Source organism: Hemitrygon akajei, chromosome 5 (genome assembly GCF_048418815.1).
Source record: "Hemitrygon akajei chromosome 5, sHemAka1.3, whole genome shotgun sequence".
Classification (NCBI taxonomy): Eukaryota; Metazoa; Chordata; class Chondrichthyes; order Myliobatiformes; family Dasyatidae; genus Hemitrygon; species Hemitrygon akajei.
This window is the reverse complement of record NC_133128.1, coordinates 126,707,144-126,729,015: the sequence shown is the minus strand read 5'-3', so window position 1 is coordinate 126,729,015 and position 21,872 is coordinate 126,707,144. Positions and strand designations below refer to the sequence as shown.

The following is a 21,872-nucleotide window of genomic DNA, read 5'->3' as shown; positions in this document are numbered from 1 at the left end:
CGCATGGTTATTTGAGTTACTCTGCCGTCCTGTTAGCTTGATCCAGTCCAGCCATTCCCCTCTTATTAAAAGGCGTTCTCACCCACAGATCTGCCGTTCACTGGATTTTTTTTTGTTTTTCTCACCATTCTCTGTAAACTCTGGAGCCTGTTGTGTGAAAATCCCAAGAGATCAGGAGTTTGAGCTATTCAAAACACCCGTGTGGTGCCAACAAGTCAAAATCACTTGGATCACATTTCTCCCCCATTCTGACATTTAGTCTGAACAAAAACTGAACCTCTTGACAGTTTCTGCGTGCTTTTAGGCATTGAATTGCTGCCGCATGATTGGCTGATCAGATATTTGCATTAATGACCATCTGTACAAATGTTCTTAATAAAGTACCCGCTGAGTGTATATGAAGCAGTGAACTCTGAGACAAGACACATCTGAGCAAAACATATATTTTATGACCAAGGCCATCTTTCTGTCCAGCTGCCTTTGCTTTGCATCGAGCCTGCAATGATTCTCAGATCAGTTTCTGTACACATTAATTGAATGTGAACCTCTGCTTAAACAAGGATGGTGAGGGTCAAATAAAAATCAAAACAACTGCAGATGTTCAGAATCTAAAACAAAAACAGAAAATGCTGAAAATAGTCAGCAGGTCAGTCTACATCTTTGGAAAGAGATATATCAGGTTAGACACTTTGTTAAAATTGAAAAGAACACAAGAAAGCTTGTAAGATATGGGGGGGGGGGGGTGGATATTGCACTAAATCTATCAGTGGTAGGGAAGGAAGAACACACTACTCCTGTACATATTTGATACCCACGTGCCCAGGAGCTGCAATCATCTTTCATGTCACTCCAATGGCATCAAGTTATATCAGAAAGTTCAGTGCAGACCAGGGCTCAGGAGGCTGGTCACTTGCCACTTGAAGCCTCCCTAGAGAGCTAAATGAGCAGTTGAGCTCAGCATTGCTCCTGTGCACGTGTGTAGGAGCTTGGCAAGAGTTTAGGACCACTTCCACCCTGTAACTTGTTCATTCTCTATCCCAGGCACATGGGTTGATGACAAATGGAGAAGCTGAGCACGTTGGCAAAGAAGGCAGTGCACACAGTGAGAGTAGTCAGACAAGGCCTCAGGCTGAAGCCCAGCAACCGAGCTCCAGTGACAACTCACTAGGTAAGTGCAGGAGACTCAAGTTGGGGGGGTGTGTGTTACTTAACTCAGCTTTTGAAATGACTTCTGGATAAAGAAGGAAAGAACAACAAAAGAAGAAATGGGAAATGTGCCAAATTGGATCACAGAACAAATATGTTTAAATGGGATTATGGAACTGTTAAGGAACATTAATTGAGCTCGTAAAAATTTACATCTGCAGTATATACATTCCAGAACCATCGGATCTCAATAGTTCTTTATGTGAAGATTGAACTGATTTTGTGTCCAGAGGTGGTTCAGTGACTTTTATCTTTGATGCCACTACTAGCCCCTCTGAGATTGTTAAAATTATGTCCATTTGTGGTAAATTGGTGCTGTCAGCTCATACCCATTAGCCATGGTTCTGGCTGTGCAGATGAAAGCCCTTCTCAGGAAGGTCCCTTTCAGCCAGTGGACACAGGATACCTGCAACAAGGTTGAATTTGGAACCAGCTGGCATAGATGAATGTGCATTGTTGGATGTATTCCACCTTGGAACCCTTTCCTGTAGTAAAGGTAGCAATTTGAATCTTTCTCCTTTTTGGAAAATTTAAAGGAAGCCAACTACCACTTACACCATTTGAGGAGGTTTCAGATTGAGTGTATTATTGATTAAAAGGGGGATTAAGTCTGAACCCAACTACAGAATGAAATAGAAAAGCTGTTAAACAAAGGTAGGCACAGCAGTGTGCTATGGGTTATTCCACGACACTGGCTATTATTCTGTTGTGTCTCAGCACTGAAAGGTGCAGGCAGCTGAGAGGGAATAGGAAAAATTCTATAATTTATATTAACTCTTCCACAGGAAATTTAAGGCAAGTTTCACTGTTTGAAGTGGGAGAGGAACAATGCAGTGAATTAGAGTGTGCCTGTTGCGAGATACATTAAGTAAATTCTCCACAGACTAGCAATATCATGTGTTGCCACCTTTTGACTACTGTATCTGTTAAAGATCTCCCTCTTTACACAAACTGAAGTGTAAGTGTCTTTCAAAGCAAATTAAATTGTCCTGCCATCCTTTCCAAAAATAACCAATTTCTTATCAAGGAACTGGTGGCAGCACTGGATACACCAGAGGCTATGGGAATATCCCAGCTAAAATACTGAAGATACATAATCCAGAATTATTCGTACCTCTGTTCAAACTCTTCCAGGAAAGTTACAACACTGATTGCCATTCAGTAATAAGGAAAATTACCCAAGTTTGTCCCATTTACAATAAGGACAATCCAGTCTGGCTTATTTTCACCCAATCAGTTATTCAACAGTGAAATGAATGTAACTACCTTAAACAGTGCTAACAAGCAGCACATTTAACAATAGCCTACTCACTGAGGACTTATTTAAGATTTAACAGATCCACTCCATTTCCAGAGCTCAGCAGTGCCTCGGTCCAAACGTGAACAGAAGAGCTGAACACCAGAGGTAAAATGAAATCAAGGCACTATAGTAAAACTAAAGCAAATCATCATCCAAGACAAAACACTCCTGTGATCAAAGTCATGCCTCACACAAAGAGAGATGATTGTAGGCATTGGGAGTTAAGGATTCCAGACCCAGGACATCACTACTGGAGTTCCTCAGAGTAGTATTTTAGGCCAAACTACTGCTTCATCGTTGCCCTTCCTTTCATCACATGATCAGAACTGGGGATGTTCACTCATTTGTCAATGTTCAATATCATTCATAACTCCTCAGCAAATGAAAAAACACATGCCTAAATACAATAGGCAACATTCAAATATGGGTTAAGTGGCTGACAACATTTGGGACACAGGCGTGTTAGGTAATGACTATTTTCACTAAGACAGAGTCCCAGCATCTACTCTAAATAGTCAGTGCCTTTAACACTAATTACCATCACAAAGACCTTGTCATCAATATCCTGGGGGTCAGCAATGAGTAGCACATAAATACAATGTCTGAAGCTGGGTTTCCTACAGCAAATAATTCCGCTTCTGAAACTTCAAAGCCTTTTCACTGTTCACAAGTAGTCAATGTGGTGGAATGCCATCCACTTGCCTGGATGAGTGCATTGTCAACGGTTCCCAGTAGCTCAGTGCCAGCCGACTTAAAGTGGCCCACTTGGTATTACATTCAGTACCCTAAACAATTAACTTCGCGATAGACTGGCATTCTATCCGGGGGGGGGAGGGGGAAGTCTCGTACTCTCAGTCGCTTCACGCCACGGAAACGGGCATAAGCACCAGCCTGGTGAGCCTACAAGGCTCGGGACAGACTTTTAACCTAAACAATTGCTTTGTCCACCACTGGTGAACAGTGGCCTCAGTGTGCTTCATCTGCAAATGCACTGCAATTACTCTGACAACGCGTCCCAGACCTGCAGTTTCTATCATCAGGAATGTTAATGGCAAAGGGAGCATCGTGACTACAGGTTCTCTTTCAAGTAGCATACCATCCCAACTTGGAGCAACACACACAAAATGTAGGAGGATCTCAACAGGCCAGACAGCATCTATGGAAAAGAGTATAGTCGACGTTTTGGGCCGAGACCCTTCATCAGGACTGGAGAAAAAAAGATAGGAGTTTAGAGTAAGAAGGATGGGGGAGGGGAGGAAGTAATAGAAGGTGCCAGGTGATAGGTGAAACTGGCAGAGGGGGAGGGGTGAAATAAAGAGCTGTGAAGTTGATTGGTGAAAGGGATAAAGGGCTGGAGAAGGGGGAATCTGATAGAAGAGGACAGAAAGCCATTGAAGAAAGAAAAGGGGGAGAAGCACCAGAGTAAAGTGATGGGCAGGTAAGGAGATAAGGTAAGAGAGGGAAATGGGAATGGGGAATGGTGGGGGAGGAGCATTACTGGAAGTTCAACAAATCGATGTTCATGCCATCAAGTTGGAGGCTACCGAGATGGCAAGCCTTGAACTTCTGTTAATGCCCCGCTTCTCCTTCACCATTCCCTATTCCCATTTCCCTCTCTCACCTTATCTCTTTACCCAGCCCATCACTTCCCTCTGGTGCTCCTCCCCTTTTCCTTTCTTCCATGGCCTTTCAGATTCCTCCTCCAGCCCTTTCTCTTTCACCAATCAACTTCCCAGCTCTTTACTTCACCCCTCCCCCTCTCCTGATTTCACCTATCACCTACTACCTTGTAGTTCTTCCTTCCCTCCCAGCACCTCTTACTCTGACTCATCTTTTTCTCGCCAGTGCTGATAAAGGGTCTTGGCTTGAAATGTCAACTACTCTTTTCCATGGATGCTGCCTGGCCTGTTGAGCTTCTCCAGCATTTTGTGTGTGTCGCTTAGATTTCCAGCAGCTACAGATTTCCTCTTGTTTGTGGTCCCAACTTGGAAATATATTGTCATTCCTTCATCATTGGTAAGTTTTAAATCATAAGGTTCTCATCCCAAGAGCATCGTAGGTGTACCTTCACAAGATGGCTGCAGTGGTTCAAGAAGGTAGCTCACGTCTGCCTGTTCAAGGGCAATCAGGGTTGGACAATAAATGTTGGCTTTGCCAAGAGTAGCCAAGCTTTTATAAAGAAATTAAAAAAACACAATTAATAAATTATGGTCAACATCTTAAGAGGTTAAACAAGTTTTGGGTCAGTCAATGACATTACTCAGTTTTAATCAAAGTCCCTTGAGAGATGCTGTAAAAATTTTGCTCCAATGTTTTTACAAAAGCCAGGAGAACTGGGGACTACAAATCAAACAGAAACTGCTGCAGATACTCAGCAGACCAGGTTGTAATTGTGGGGAGAGAAATACATTTTATGTTTCAGGTCAGTAGCCATTCATCAGAATATTAGTTTAAGATTTCCAGTATGTGTATTTTTTTTTTTGTTCAAGGTCTACACATATTTGACAAATTACGGTTCTTTAGAGCAAAGTCCTAACTCAGAAGGGTTAACTCAGGCGTAATGTCTTCACCTCTTCAATGATCCTTATAGGAGAAACCTGCGGATTGCAGATGAGGAGTGAGATTTTGAAGGCTGTTGAGCAAACAGGAGACATGCAGAATACTGGAATTGATGAACAGATGGAGGAGACTGGGAATCGGGAAATATTAATGGATAATGTGGAAGAAAAGGACAAAGCTGAGAATTGTGAGGAACTAACTGAGACTGATGCACCAACAATGACTGTAAGAGATAATGGAAATGCAGACCAGATAAAATGTACTGCATCTAATCTTGATGATGCAGAGCAAAGTCCAAGTGACACTCAAAACTCTAGAGGTAAAGTGATACCTGAGGGAATAAGCGACACCTCAGGATTTGAAGAAGGAATGCAGAGTTATGGTTGCAGTGAGAGTAATGAAAGTGACCCAAGGGTGAATGGGAATCAGCTGCAGGAGAAAGCTAACCAGAACTCTAACGATGTTGAAAACGGAGCTGACTATCAAATGATTTTAGAGAAAACTCAGGAAATAGTGCAAAATGTAGTAGAAAAGTCTCTTCAAATTTTCCAGCAGCAGATGTCTGGGCATGATTTGCAGGAAAAGTCACAAGATAAGGACGAGACCATCTCTGGTGAGATAGGGTCAGTCCAAGTGAAAGAGGAAAACTTGACAAGGGCACAAGAAAGAACTGCTGATATTTACCAGGTTGAAGAGAGGGATCTAGGTGGAGCAATGATGCAAGAGACAGAACAGGAGCAGGCAGTCATTGGGGACGTTGAGTTCCATTCAACAGTTCAGGAGAGTGAAATCTGCCCATTTGCTGTTCAGGGTGCTGTAATCAATAATGGGGAAGCAGGGCAATTGTTAATTCAGTCAGATCAGAATGATCTATCTGGATCAAGTGGGGAAGGCTTCCATGAGTTGGATGGAGCAGAGGAAGATGAGAGAAAGGAGCAATCTGTAGTCGGTGGATTCACAGTTTCTGAAGAGCTGGAGGAAGTAAAGGAAATGGCAGAAGAGGCTGAGGTAATGAGTGGTTTAATAATAGGAGCAGCCCAAGAGGAGTTGGAGGAAAATGAAGAGATTGCTTGCCATCTAAGGGAGGAAGGAAGGCCTGTGATCAGAGATGAAGTTAACCATGCATGCATTCATAGTGAAGGTCAGGATTGGACGGATGATATGACAGTGAAAGAGAGGACAGAGGTCTGTCAGCAGGATAGAGAAATGGAAGATTTGGAACAAGGGAAAGAACAGCTGGCAAATGAAGCTGAGCTCATTCCAGATGCAGAGCCATGTGATGGAACCAGACAACTGTTGCAGCAACAGAAAGTGGAAGGCAGTTTAGAGCATGTCTGTCTCCTGAAAATGACACTGAATGAGGAAACAAACGAGGCAGAAACTGAGATTGAAAGTAAAGCTGTAGAATTTGAAGGTGAAGGTAAGAGGCTCAGAGAAAATGAGGATAAAGCTGGGGAACTTAGAGAAGATGAAGAAGAGCACAGAGGCTTCACTGCAGAGGAAATTAAAGGCCATGGAATGGATGAAAGTGACAATGGAGAGAGTGTCATTGAAGGTTGTGGAATAGATCATGGTACTGACAAAGAAAGTAATACATGTGGAATCTTGCATGATGGAGATGGTGGGGAGAGTGGTGAGGTCAGTGGTCATGAAAGTGGAAGAGCTGTCGGGAGCTCCAGTGTCGGTGTGGATATAGCCAACAGTAGGGATAAAGACCAGGGAAAAGAAAAAAATGACAACATAGTCCAAATAATTGATCCCTATGAGACTGAGGGCTCCAAAGAAGATATTACTAAATGTCAAGAAGAGCATGCAGCAAAATTGGAAATCCAAGGAGAAGAAATTGAGATGGAAGCCTCTAGAGATATTAACAATGAGTTTAAGATTAAGGAAAGTGCATGTGAGTTTCAATGCACTAGTCCAGATAGGTTCAACAGACCTGAAGAGAAGAAAGATGAAGTCACAGGTCCCATGGAGAGTAGTGATGAGGTCAGAGGTGTAGAAGGGTGTGAGGTCAAAGGCAATGGAGAAGAGGAGGATGAGGTCAAGTCCTCCAAAGGTGAAGAAGAGGATGAGGTCAAAAAGCTCAGAGAAGAGGAAAATGAGGTCATAAATCCCAGAGAAAAGGAGGGGGATGAGACTAAAATTCCCAAAGAGGACAATGAAGTTGAAAATATAGAGGGGGGTGAGATCAAAAAGTCCAGGGAAGAAACAGATGAGGGCAGAAGTGAAGATGAAGATAAAACCAAAAGTGCCAAAGATAATGAGGTCAAAGATGATGAAGGGGATGAAGTCAGCCTTCCAGGAAGAGGCATGCAGGATATTGAAGGAGACTCCAGAAAAGAGGGAGAGGGGATCAAAGGCCTCAGAGAGGAGGACAAAGCCAGAGGTGAAGAGGGCAATGTAGTCATTGATTCTAATGTTAGTAAAGTTGAGGGCTCCACAGAGGAGAGCGATAGGGTCAAGGATCCCAGGACAGAAGCTGATAAGGAAAAAAATGAAGATGGGGATATGGTCATAGGCCCAATAGATGAAGATGCAGGTGAAGACAAAGGCCCCATTTTATCAGAAGCTGAGAGTACTTGTGAAGATAGATATAGGGTTAAAGACTTGAGAGGAGAGGAGGAGAGTGAGTTCCAAGTTCCCAGAGAAGAGGAAGGGGGTGAATTTAAAGAAGAGGCTGTGAGCGAAAGTCCCATAGAAGTGGGTGATGAAGTCACAGGCCCCAGAGATGTGGAAGGGGAAGAGTTCAAAAGCCTCAAAGAGGGTGATGAAGTTGTAGGGCCCAGAGGCAAGGAGGGGGAAGAAGTCAAAAGATTTAGGGAAGGAGAGGATGATGTCAAGAGCCCAAGAGAAGAGGAAAATAACGACTTTAAAGATCCTGAACATAATGGGGAGGATAAAGTCGACTCTGGACAAAAAAGTGAAGAACAGCATGGCACGAGCATTCTAGGAAGAATACAAGGAAATGAGAATGAGATTTGTATAGTTGAAGAATCAGAAGAAGTAAAGCTCACTGATCTTTTGATACAAAAGGACAAACTGCAAGAAATCATAGATGAAGAAACTGAGTGTAGTTTACAAGGACAAGTTCATGAGAGCTGCAAAACCAATCAATTGCAAAACAAGAACTTGGAAGAAATCTGTGAAGGCAAACCAGAGAGTGATTCCAAGAGTATTCACGAAGTAATGCACAGCAAAACTGAACAAGAGGTGGTGAGAGAGAATGAGACTGGAGTAACTGAAGAGCAAACATCTCAAGTGAATCTGCAAGTTGGGGATGAAGAAGAAACCAGACAAATCCTGGATATCAGTAGCAGGAATAAAGCATTTGGGGATAATGCCCAAATATCTGAAGGGGCAGTCAGTGATACTGGAGAAAAGGATGGAAGAGCAAGGCCTGAGCTGAATGAAGGGCAAGAAGAACTAGTGCAAGCTGCACAACAGGATCCAGCAATGGGTAGAGTGGCACTGGAGCAAGTTGCCGAGCAAATAATTCAAGATAATGAAAAACTGGATCCTGAAAAGGGTGAAGGAGATTCTGGGACCAACCAAGAACAAAAGATGCATGGCTCTGAGATAAACAAAATGGGGACTGAAGAATCAATAGATACTCAGAGAGAAACTGAAGAACAAGAGATCAGAGACAAAGATGAGGATGCTGAGAAAGGGGATCAGTTAGAGTGGGACAAAAAGATGAATGTCATATTACAAGATGAAGAAGCATCTAAGAGTGAAGAGAAAAGGGGAGAGACACCTGCTGAAAGTGAGACTGAGCGCAGACCTATTGTGAATGCAGGGTCCAGTGAGGATCTAAATCTAAGTGCTAATTGCAATAAGGATGCAGCGAATGCTGAGCAGAAGTGCCAGCGTAGGAACAGTAGTTCCAGGCAATCCAACTATCATGGCAACCAGCAGCAGGGTGAGAATCAGAGGGGCATGTCCAGCATTAGTGGAGCAGAAGGCAACATGAAAGAAGCAGAAGAAGAAATGGGGCTTCCTGAGACAGCAAAGGATAGTAAGAGAAAAAGCAAAAATAAAGATGAGTGTTCACTTTCATGAAATCTGTTACAATTTCAGCAGATTGCACTATAGAACTACACTGTAATAACTATCAGAATTGTTATTTTAATATAAATTTGTATATTTGTCATTTATGATAAAGTTTGCACTTGGCCCTGAGCTATTATTGCACAATATTCTGAGCTGTGCTCAATCCTGCTTCACCAGCACCAGCTTCTGTAGCCCTTGGCTAACTGCCCATCTTGCCTGTTCCTTAAGCTTTCTGTGATGTACATGTTCTTTGTGAACAAGCCAAGCTAAACCTTGCACATTTTTCTCAGATCACAGTTGACAACCTGTCTTCAACTGTTCTCTTTGCCATGTGGCTACTACTTGATGGTGCAATACTTGCTGCTTAATGAAGTGTTTTGAATGCAAAATCAATTTGAACTTTTCATACACAATAAAAACTGGAGAAATCCAGATTCTGTTTCTGAACGTAGAGCAATTATAAGGGAGCGGTGGAAAATGGGTGCCTGCAATTGTCCATGACATGCCAGAATTAGGCAGGGAAAGTCATTCAGGGTTGCTTTTGTTGATCAATATCCAGTAACTCTCAGGTTAGAGATAGAAAACTCAAAGGTCTTGCTTACCAATAACTACTGCATAGTGACCAGCTGAGGTTTCTGGTTCTGATTATTGTCCACACTTCTACAATAACTGGACAGCAAAATCAGTTAGGGTTGTTTTGAACACTGTGCAGTCGCTCTTGGTTTCGACAGAGGTTCTCTATGATAAAAGCCTATCTGCTTAATAACTGCATGTAATGATTTGTGCCTATGCGTGCCCTGCAATTCCTCTGCCTTTCTTCAGACATTCCCTGGAAAACATCACCTTACTTTTAAGTTCACGTTTGCTGTGAAATTCGAAATAAACCCTAAACAGCTACTTAAAATTAAAGAAGCACAAATTGCATCCAAAACTTTGAGTTGTTATTGTTATGCCTTAATACATTTTTGGAGCCTTGAAAAATTATTGTGTACTGTGTTATGTTACAGTTTTTGTATGTATTAATATCACTCACCATCCTTAAATAGGCACATGTATCAGTGAGACATTGTGAGATGGCTGGAGTCTGAATAAAAGGTCACAATTTATACATTTTGTTCAAACTGTTCAATCTAAAGTCAAATGAGACGCTGCCCATTTACACGTGAGAGAAGGTTTGGGCCTAAAATGTACATATCAGTGAGTTTGGAAGAATCCAAACACATGCATTTATGGATCCAGTTTTTATAAATGGACGTATACACTCAGTGGCCACTTTATTAGGTACATCTGTACACATGCTCGTTAATGCAAATATCTAACCAGCCAATCATGTGGCACCAACTCAATGCATAAAAGCATGCAGACATGGTCAAGAGGTACAGCTGTTGTTCAGACAAAACATCAGAATGGGGGAGAACTGTGATGCAAGTGACCTTGACATGGAATAATTGTTAGTGTAAGATGGGATTGTTGGAGTATCTTAGAAACTGCTGATCCACTGGATTTTGATGTATAAGTGTAGCGTTTACAGAGAATGGTGCGAAAAATTTAAAAAAACATCCGGTGAGCAGTAGTTTGGTGCTTTGTTAATGAGAGAGATCAGAGGGGAATAACCAGACTGGTTCAAGCTGACAGAAAGTCAGGAATAATTGAAATAACCATGTGTTACAACAGTGGTGTGCAGAAGAGCATCTCTGATGGCACAACACGTTGAATCTTGAAATGGGTGGCTGCAGTAGCAGAAGACCACAAAACATATACCCAGTCACCACTTTAGGTACAGGAGGTACCAAATAAACTGGCCACAGAGTGTAATTCTATCAATAGCTTAGCTAGTAATGACATGTTAGAAGTGGAAAACCTGCTTGCTAATGGATTGAGCTGTTGATTAAGCTACAGGTCCCTTGCTCAGAAGGGTAGTTAGTAAATTGGCATTACAGAATTAACAGTAACTTGAACCAAAAGCAGGATACTGAAAGGGAAGAATCTGCTTTCACACTGCGCATGCCTCCAGGTTGAATGCACTACATTCCACCAAAATTAGGAGTAGAAATAGACCATTTGGCCCATCGAGCCTGCTCCAATTATACAACATCTTATGGATTTCCTTACGGGAATTAAGAGATTTCTCATCTTTCAAAAAGTGTTTTCTATGTCAAGGGTAGAATTCTCTTTATCAAGGTGAAAATATAGGGTGATGATGTGGGCAATCCACCCCCTCCCCTTTGCCATCCCACTTCTGTGCTCTCACGTGGGTGGTTTGATTACCACACCATCTAAGCCTGCCATGCCTACACATCTCATTACTGTCAGAATCACTGGCACATCACTGCATCACAAGAATTACAGTTTTATAAAACTCATTAATTTAAGAAAAATTTATAGGTAAAGATTTCTATTCCATCATTGTAGTTGAGGTAAAATCTCTAGATAATAGGTTAGTGTCCTGTCACACAAACTTTGTACCTATTATTATACAGGTCATGATTACTGTATCCCTACTCCAGGTCTGAGATAGGCTACACTCTGGAGAAAATGACGAACTCTCAGACAGTGGCCCACTCCTAAGGAGAGTCATAGTCTTACTCCCCACAGAATGGGTCTACATTCCTGAGATTATCTGCAAGGTTACATGCTTGTCTCAATTCACCCAGTGAGAAAATGATAGAAATGTGTATTCCAGCATTTTTTTTCTGATGATCATTTTTTTGTGCATTTGACAAGCCTAAACAGTAAAACTGAGAAAATTTGGCACCCTCAGACTAGCTTATCCAATTTTCTGCACAGTTCGATACATGACACCCATTAATACCCAAACACACTAATAATTACTGGGTTTTTTTTACATATTACACGGTAGTATAATGAATTTTCCAGTAAACCCTGTAAGGTTAACGAGAGTAGGAAATGTACAAATACTCAAAACTGGCTCCAGCCACAGACCTCCTCATGTTTCTGATTTTCCAAAGACCAACCCTAATTGCACACCTAGGCACACATTCTGGTTTGATAAGTAAACATGAGCAATAGGGGGCCAGATTATCAGAGTTTTACTGCAATTCTTGTGTAACATTTGTCTCTCCTACAATTCATACCTCTCACTCCACAAGCTCATTCCCACTAACTGTAGTAATTGCATAGTTTCAAAAATGAATAATTGTAAACTCCTTTTGGAAAATATAACCTGTCGATTACAACAGTGCAATAATAAAATTATAACACACCAAGGGGCCCCTTTTACATATTATGTATTAACATCTAAGTCAAGCACAGTGAAAACACTAAGCATGTGTGTGGCTGGTATTTTGCATGAATGCAGCTTGGATTGTATGTCATAATGCCAGGGAGCAAATTTCTCTCTCTCTCACACACACCCTCTCTCTCTGCTTCTCTGCCTCATTCCCTCAGCCCCTTCTCCCTCACCCTTTCCCTTACACTCTCTATTTGTGTAATTTCCGAATCTATCTTGCTCTTTTTCATCCTGTCAGGTTCATTCAGTCCTTCTCACAATCTATCTTTCTTTTGTTAAAATCTTGCCCTTCTGCCTCATTCACTGTCTGCTTTTATTTCTCCCTTTCTCTCCCTCCAACCCTACCACTGATCTTCTTCCCTCTCTCTGGTGTGTTATAATCTTTTATGTAACCCCAAATTACCAGGATAATGAGATTTTGTGTTCCAGTTCTGTTTGACTGTAGGGAATTTGCATGCTAAACAAAATGGAAGAGTAGACTGTTTGCATGCAGCCCGAGGTTCCAGCACTCATACTGACGTTGAACTAAACCTGGGCTCACCCTTGCCGTGTTTTGTGGTATGTGAATAACTCATTTAACTTTTTATACTAACTTCAACATTTCCTCATTCTCTTTTGTCTCGTGTTTATTTAAATATGAGTATTTGTGTACCCTGATTTATTCATAAAGTTTTCTTTTTTTTCTCTTCCACAGATTTTAGGGTAAACACATTTGTAGATGAAAAGGAAGCCTTATTAGAACAGGTAAGAACCTTCGGCGAGACGAGAACAGTAAAGTGAGGGAAGGATACGAGTTAAGGAGGCAGAACAGGAGGAAAGGAATTTGGAGTAGAAACAGGCTGGAAGGGGAGGGCGTGGGCGAGGGAGGAGCTGGAGGATGGGAAATACGAGGAGGAAAAATTGGGTGGGGATCTGTAGGGGAGGGGCTGAAGGGCAGAAAATGGGAAGAGGACAGCTGGGGAAAGGGGAATAAGTTAAAGAAGGGGCCACGGACTGAAAGGGGGATGAGAAATGGGTTGGAGGGGAGAATGAGAATAAAAGGGAGGGAAACAGGCAAACAGGGAGATAAATTTGAGAGAAGGGGAGAACAAGGCTTTATTCAGATTCTAGCTTCTGCTATCTTTAATCTCCTTATGCCTAATAAATTGTTTCTTTTATTTCTCTAAATTGAATGCTGCGTGAGTCAGATGCAATCCTTGCATTTTAAATTGTACCTAGATTGACGTAACGGTGTGAATTTAGTTTTCATTCTGGGTTTTTTTAATGTTTCCATTAGATTAAAATATTAAAAGCACAACTGGATGAGAAAACCAAGAGTGGAAAAGTGGAAAAGGCAGTGTTCGGTGACACAATCTTGGAAAACGGAATGGACGTACAGGTGATTGATGTGCAAAGTAAGCCTCAAATTCCTGTCATCTGTTTAATGTGTGTCTGTGTTTATGTATGATTCCTGTAATGGTATTAGATAGTAGGTCTCGTGCTCCAGTGAGCTCTTGCTCAATGTGGCCTACTTTCAGAATGGTATCACACCTTTGCTGACTGTTCAGGTTATCATTCACATGTGTTATGTATGCTGTATTGAGCAGCACATTTTCAAAATCCTTGCATATCCTCACAAAGAGTGACTATAAAGCAAATTGCTCCTCCACATGTTCTTAGCTCTCCCTAGTTGCAAAACAAAGATGTTATCGTATGGAAGTCACAATGGTGAGAAATTGCAGTAACCATTTTGAAGCAAGCTATTATGATGTTATCCAAAGTCAAATTATACTTGTTATGTAGTTTAAATGGTATCCATGCAGGAAAAGCACATTACCTCTCCAGGTCAGACAAGTTCTCCGGCCCAAAATTCAATTTCCTGTTTTCATTGGCTTGTAAACACATAATCTCCAGAAATTTTGTCCTCTGTATTTTGAAGTTGGACGGGACTTAATGAGGTTATTCAGGAAACTTGTCAGCCCAATTGAGCTCACATAAAGGTCAAACTAATAAAGTATCTGTTTCATGTTTCTGTTCCTCTTAACTCTAAGCCTACAGAATATCTTTGACCATCATGTTTGATTTGCTTTTTTCTCTTTGGTGTTGTCTCCCCCCACCCCAACCCTGACCCCAACCCTGACCTTTATCTTGGTGTTTGACTCATTCTGTGTGTGCGATACAGCTACAAATCTGCTCACTTTGGAGGCCAGATCCCTGATCACTTGCAAATCTTTCATTCTCAAAATAGACAAACCTTTGCTTATTGTAACTGATGGATTTTTTTTAAAGGAGATGCCAACAGACAAATCAGCGAATACAAGTTTAAACTCACCAAGACTGAACAGGAAATAACTGCACTGGAACAACATGTAAGAATTTCAGTGTTCCCGCATGAAAAAGAAGAGGAGAAAATGTCCATTTTCCTTGTTAACTCTATTCTATCCTCAATCCTCATCAGCCATTTATTTTACTCTCACAATATGCAAGAAATATTGTTCACAGTGCTTTAGTACATGTGACATTAATAAACTAGTTTATCAATTTGGTTCTCTATATCAGTGACTCCACGTAAAACGTGGAATTAGAATTAGTTTATTATTTTCACACGTACTGACATACAGTGAAATGCTTCTCTCACATACCCACGCGGAATATTGTGGAGGATCAAATACCCAAGCCCAGCACAGCCCCCACTTCTCCCATTTAACCTGGCTCAGTGCGGTGGTCCTTAGGACCCACCGGAGGTTGGGACCAGCCGCCCACAGTGTTTCTGTTCCATTGACGGGAAGCGATCGCGATTGAAAATAAAGTGGAAATAATAAAGTGTTTTGAAAGAGGTGAAACACCATCGGTCATTGGAAAAGCGTTAGGTGACGGTCAATGATTGGAACAATTTTAAGGGATAACGGATAAAGTGAGAATAATGGAGTATATGAAAGGCCACTGCCCCAATGAAAGCTACAATTATTACTAAGCAACACAGTGGTTTAATTATTGGAATACATATGTTTCTTAAGTGTTTTATATGCATAGAAAAGTAAAATATATACTATATACTATGACAAATGTTTGACTAACTGACGCTAAATAATACCGGATGTACTTGTTCTGACTTACATACAAATCCGACTTAAAGACGGACTCAGGAACGGAACTCGTACATAACCCGGGGATTGCCTGTATAACAGTGCATTGAAGTACAGTAGAAAAGATTTTAAAAATGGATAATAAAATGTACCAGTCACAAAGAAAGTGCAGAGCAATTAAACAGTGAAGTGTAAGATCATAACAAAGTACATTGTGAGGTCAAGAGTCCGACTTATCAGGCTAGGGAACTATTTAATAAATTTGTAACAGCAGGGTGGAAGCTGTCCTTGAGCCTAGTGGTGTGTATTTTCAGCCTTTTGTATTTTCTGCCTGATGGAATAGGGGAGAAGAGAGAATGTCCAGGTTTTTGATTATGCTGGTTGCTTTACTGATGCAGCAAGAAGTATAGATAGAGTCCTTGGAGGAAAGGCTGGTTTCCATGATAAGCTGAGTTGTGTCCACAATTCCCTGCTGTTTCTTGTGGTCACATACAGACCAGTTGCAGTACCAAGTTGTGATGCATTCCGATAGGATGCATCGATAAAAATTGGTGAGGATTGATGCCAAATTTCTTTAGCCACCTGAGGAAGTAGACATTGTTGAGCTTTCTTGGTCATGCCATCTACATATGGGACCAGGACAGGCTATTGGTGATGTTCATTCCAGGAACCTTAAGTTCTCAACCTCAGCACTGTTGAGCATGTGCACTGCCTCCCTTTCCTGCTCTTTTGTTTGCTGACACAGAGAAAGATTATTGTCATGACACCATGTTACTAAGTCCTCTATCTCCTTCCTGTATTCCAACTCATCAAGATACTGCTCGCTGTGGTGATATCATCTGCAAACTTGTATATGGAGTTAGAGTATTCAGTTTCCATCTTAGTGGGCTTTTCTTTTGCAAACTGTTTGTGTGGTTCAATTTAAATATTAAAGTTGAATAAGAGATGCAAAAATTCACCTAGATCCCTGGAGCAAAAATTGTACGGTTTTTTTTTGCAATTAGATAAACCATGGTTTGTGGTAAAGGAATAGTCCTGGAAGAGTACTATCAGTTTGTTCAGTTGGCACTTGCCTTGCTTCTGCATGGGTCACACTTCATTTAGGCCTTTGTCCACACGGTATACTTTTGAAATGCCATGTTCTGATTTTCAAACAAGATCTTGCACTTGTCTGTTTCCTGTGGTTCAGGGATGTTGAAAATTCTGTTCGCATTTTTAGATGAACAAAGAGCCCTCCTTGTACCTTTGACAAAATACCACCCTCAACTAACCATATACATAATAATAAATTAGCTGACGGATGTTAGTTGCCACACTGTGAACTTTCAATTATTGACTAGTGCCCTTGCATGCAGCCCTTTTTCTACATGTAAAGTTTTCTATTTACCTCTTATGAAATGAGTTAATGTTTTATATTTTCTTGGGGTGTGTTTGCATGGTCTGATTGGAAATTATTTCAGATCATTCGACTTGAAGGCCAAGTTTTACGATATAAGACAGCAGCAGAAAATGCAGAGAAAGTGGAAGATGAACTCAAAGCTGAGAAGCGCAAACTCCAAAGAGAGGTAAGGTGAAGGCTTCACAATTGTCCAAGGAAACTTAGTAATAGAATGTGTTAATGCAGACATATATATCTGATGTCCAGTTGGTTTATATGTCAAAAAAGATATTTGTATTTAAGTTTGTGAGCTATCTCTTCACAGCATCTGAGTCTCCCTGTTGATGCAATATCCTATTGACTGTACAGACAAGACTTAATATGGTTTGACATACACACTTTGAATATTGTTCCTATAAACTGTAGTGAAGTAAAGTCAATAGCCTCTGGTGAAAAAAAATATTAGTTGCTTTTAAATTAGAAAATTAAAGGAAATTGTTGGTCAGATTAGACTAGATGAGAAATCAATAATTTTGATAATCTGTTCATGTATATAAGACTGATCTCCATAGCTGCTCGATTTGTTGAGTTCCTCCAGCATTTTATGTGTGCTGCTCAAGATTTCCAGCATCTGCAGCTTCATCTACCCTGAAGAAGTTTAAATATTCTGGCTTCTGCCCTCTTCCTTTCCAATCCTGATGAAGAGTCTCGGCCTGAAACTTTGCCTGTTCATTCCCCTCCATAGACGCTTCCTGACTTGTTGAGTTCCTCCAGCATTTTGTGTTGCTCAAGTTTCTATATGATGGTTTATTGAACTACTAGAATGGAAGACCATTCTCCCTGTGCCAACTTTTTATAACAGCATTCCAGTTTGGCCCAAACCTCTAGCTTTTCCCCTGCAGCCCTGCAATTTGTTTCGCTTTCCGATATTGATCCTTTTTGTTCTTGAGTAGCACATTTAAATAAATGCATTCCAGATCACAGCTATCTGCTAATTCCCAAATTTGTATTTGGTTCTTCGAGCAATCACCTTAAAGTTGTGCCGTTGTTTCTTAAATCTCATTAATAGAATATTTTTTGTTTGTTTTTTTCTGGACCCATCATTCAAATGTCAGTCTACATATTCCAAGGAGGCCGGTCATTACTTCTTCAGTCTGTTCATGTAATTGAAGCCCTTCATCTCTGAAACAATTTTAGTTTTTTTAAAATCTAATCTCTCTCCAGCTTACACCTCCCAATAGAGGATTAGTCTTAACTGGAAATAGATACAGCTTACTACTACTTCACTCAAGATAAACATTTACTTTTCCTACTGTGAGTCAGCTATTTGATAATGTTTCCATACAGTAAGTGGTTATGGAAATGTAGGGAAATTGAAAGCTCCAAACTTTCCAGAAAAGTGGACCATGTAACCCAAATGATACAAAGTGTTTGAAAGGGCTGTCCCTAATCAAGGAATAACATTTGCCTTGGTGTTGTGTTCCACACTTCATTGGATGATTATTTCTGCTGGCAGTAGTTGTTTACATGCTAATCTGAGGTGGTCTAGTGATTCTATTTTCTCCCATAGGTCCGCTCAGCATTGGATAAAATTGAAGAGCTTGAGATGAGCAACAGCCACCTATCGAAGAGGCTGGAGAAAATGAAAGCTAACCGGAGTGCTCTATTATCCCAGCAATAAGGCACCCCTGTCACACTCCTGCCCAGCTGCTTGTTACAAAAAAACTTGCGTTTTTTTTTTACAAAAGATATAATGAGACGCTTCACTGTTACGACACATTGCTGAGAAAAAAGATTGGTAAAAATTGCACATGTTTCTGACTTGCAACTTGTACTACTTTCTTTAGAAGGCTTCCCAGTCAACATTCTGGCACAGACCTGGCGGGCTGAATAGCCTACATAGTTTTATGATTCCATCAGCAAGTAATAGCTTAGCTTCACAGGGATCTGGTTTGAAACTATATGTTAACCACAGCAGAGAAGGGTATAGTTAGACAGTGGTTGAGTTACTGGACAAAATGTCCTGGAACTAAGTGCATTCTTCCCTTTAACCGATTGAGAACATGAACTCAGCTTCAAGTATCTGAAACTAAAAAGTTGGCATCAAATGAAGTAACCACAAAGATGTTAAATTTTTTTAAAACACAACTGGTTCAATAATCTATATACAGGATAGGAAAATGAGCATCTTTACCTGGACTAACCTATTTGTGACTCCAGTATTACCCCCTGATGTGGTCTGCACAATTACTCAATCACCACCTCCTTCTCAGAGAAGAGCCTGCATTACCAGAGTCTGGAGAAAACATTTTTTTTAAACCAAATGTTGTGCTACTGGATTATAGTCCCTTTTTCAGTGCTGGTACAAATGTCAAGGATTTGTTGGCTGTGATCAATGATAGGTCAGTTGCCAACACAGTGAAGGTTTTGCCAGTACACTACGTTGCCTCAACCTCTCGTGTTTATTTTCTTATTTTTGTTACATATTGCTCATGGAACACTCTGAAATGCAAAATTAAAGATAAGGAGGGAATATTGCAGATGATGCGTAGATTAAATCTTCCTCTCCAAAGAACAATTGAATCAAGTCATGGGAATGCATCTTCGCAAGTGAGGAGGTAATTCAATGCCTGCTAGAAAAGCCAAGCCATCAGGGCACTAAGTATACTGTGATGGTTTTGAAACTCACTTTAAGTAAATGCACTGATTGAGAGTTAAACTTGGACAATGCTCCAGCTTTTATCTTAAGTAGTTTTTATTTAATTCTATCAAGTGGTTACTTGTACTTTGTTTCGTGAAACAGAGCGGTTAAAGTATTAATAATTAATTGAGCACACATGGAAGTGGAGGAATTCCAAACAACAATTCTTTCCTCTTAGATAACATGGAAATTAGTTGTCTGGAATGATGAAGAGATCAATGAGTGAAAATAGCATTAAGGAAGAAACAGTTTTCAATGATAGGCAATTCTTGTGAAATCTGCAGTATTTTGCCCTCTATGTATCTTTAAGCAGGACATCAGTGTTATTATGGGTTGTGGTGGCTTGACCACACTGCAGTTGTCAGTGAACAAAATAAATAAAGGTCTACTCAGCTTTGAGGCTGAAGGAATGGACTTTTATCCTCCCCAGAAGATCAGAGCTTATCTCTTTCCTCACATCTGACAAGCTGAAGTATCAGAGATAGCAGCACCTGCAACAAATCATGCTTCTAACAGCTGAAGGAATGCTTCATTAAAAAGAAACTCAGTTATGTTCTTCTTACCTATTAAAAATATAACAAGCACTTCTTACCGAAGATACTGTACATGACTGGGGCATGTTTAGATTTGAGAAACTAAATTATTTTGGAAGTGTTAAGTGATGAGAAGTGCTTTTACCATAGACAAATTAAATTTTTCAATAATAGAAAATGGCAACAATAGGATTAGGTTGAATCAAGAACTATGAAACCAGTCCGGGATTGATTCAAATGTACATAACTGTAGTTTATACAATTCCTTTTTCACATGTTGTACATTCTTGTTTTGTTCTTTGCTTTCCTGAACAGATTCTACCTCAGGCAGCGAGCTAAGCTTTCTTTCTTAATCCTGTTGAGGTCTCAAATGTAAGAGGATTTGTTGAGAGAGTTTTCTGTTGGGGAATTGAAGCTGTTACATTGGATTTAGTTTATTTTGTTTTAGAATGGGGAGATCTGCTGCAATTTCTAAGGAGCATTTACTGCAACACAGATATTAATGTTGACACTACATTCTCAAACCAATAAAACGTTTTCAAAAGACTGTCAAATCGTGTCATTGTGTATCGACCAATGGATGATATTAATTTTAACTTAGAAACAATATGAATATATTGTTTTGTACAACCAGACCATCACCATGGAACCTGTCCTCATCTGCAGAGCCCCTAGGAGACTTTAGCATGTAAACCAGTCTCACACCGGCATGTGGAGAAAATTCAGAACTGTCCTTTTAACAAGATGTTAAGCAGAGATCCTTCCTAACGGAATAATTGTAAGGAGTCCTGGAAAAGTTTTATTCCTCAATATTAGCAACTTTTGATGTTGTAAATTAGCCAAAGCCACCACAAAATATGTACAAATGTTCATATCAATCCATATGAGATAATGACCCCAATGAAAGAAGTTTATTCCTTATCCACCTAACCAGTGTGTGTAGTCCAGACTTTTGGACCCAAGAATGGAAAGGAGTGGTTAAAATAATTTTGTAAGGAACATTTATTTTTCAATTATTTTATGACTCAACTTGATAAACGAAATCCTAATTAAATCTAATAAATCTAATGCACTAGATTGTGCACAGCTGAGTTTAAAAAAAATATATATATATAGTATTGACCCCTTTACAGCACCTGAGAATTATTTCAATTCCTCTTTCTCTGCAGGTATTCCCATTTGCCTATTTTCATCTGGGCATTATATTTCTGCTTGTATTTTCTCTGGGTCCTATATTCCTTTCCATTATGCTCTTGCAATTATATTGCTAGCCCTTCCCTTTTTGTGCAGTATTCCAGTAGTGCCTATCTAGGCACTATATTCAAAGTTCAAAGTAAACTTATTATCAGAGTACATATCTGTCACCATATACAACACTGAGATTCACTTACTTGCAGGCATACTCAATAAATCTGTAACATAATCAATTAATAAACACACCAACTTGGATGTTCAACCATTGTGCAAAAAACAACAAACTATGCAGATACAAAAAGAAAGAAATAATTAAAAATAAATAAGCAATAAATATCAAGATCATTCGATGAAGAGTCCCTGAAAGTGAGTCCATAGGTTGTGGGAACATCTCAATTATGGGGTAAGTGAAGTTAAGCCCCTTTGGTTCAAGAGGCTGATAGTTGAGCAATAGTAATTGTTCCTGAACCTGGTGGTGTGAGTCCTGAGGCTCCTGTACCTTCTACCTGATGGCAGCAGTGAGAAAAGAGCATGTCCTAGGTGATAGGGGTCCCTGATAATGGATGCTGCATTTTTGCAACAATGATTCATATAGATCTGCTCAATGTTAGGGAGAACTTTACCCATGATGGG

The 21,872-nt window shown here is 40.3% G+C and overlaps 1 protein-coding gene across 26 annotated transcripts in view; it reads left to right on the top strand.

Moving 5' to 3' along the window:
* The window catches only part of LOC140728162 (leucine-rich repeat flightless-interacting protein 2-like), a 141,761-nt gene extending 121,169 nt beyond the window's left edge, over positions 1-20,592 (top strand). For 24 of the 26 annotated variants that reach the window (XM_073046425.1, XM_073046434.1, XM_073046429.1 and 21 more), the window contains 2 exons: positions 1,042-1,168; positions 5,097-10,224. In XM_073046425.1, the coding sequence (XP_072902526.1) occupies positions 1,042-1,168; positions 5,097-9,127 (4,158 nt within the window). In that variant the 3' untranslated portion in view covers positions 9,128-10,224. Of the gene's footprint in view, positions 1-1,041; positions 1,169-5,096; positions 10,225-13,062; positions 13,113-13,644; positions 13,763-14,636; positions 14,717-16,893; positions 16,999-18,381 lie in introns of those variants that run through there. The other 2 variants (XM_073046448.1, XM_073046450.1) reach the window with 2 other exon arrangements.
* The last annotated feature ends 1,280 nt before the right edge of the window (positions 20,593-21,872 follow it).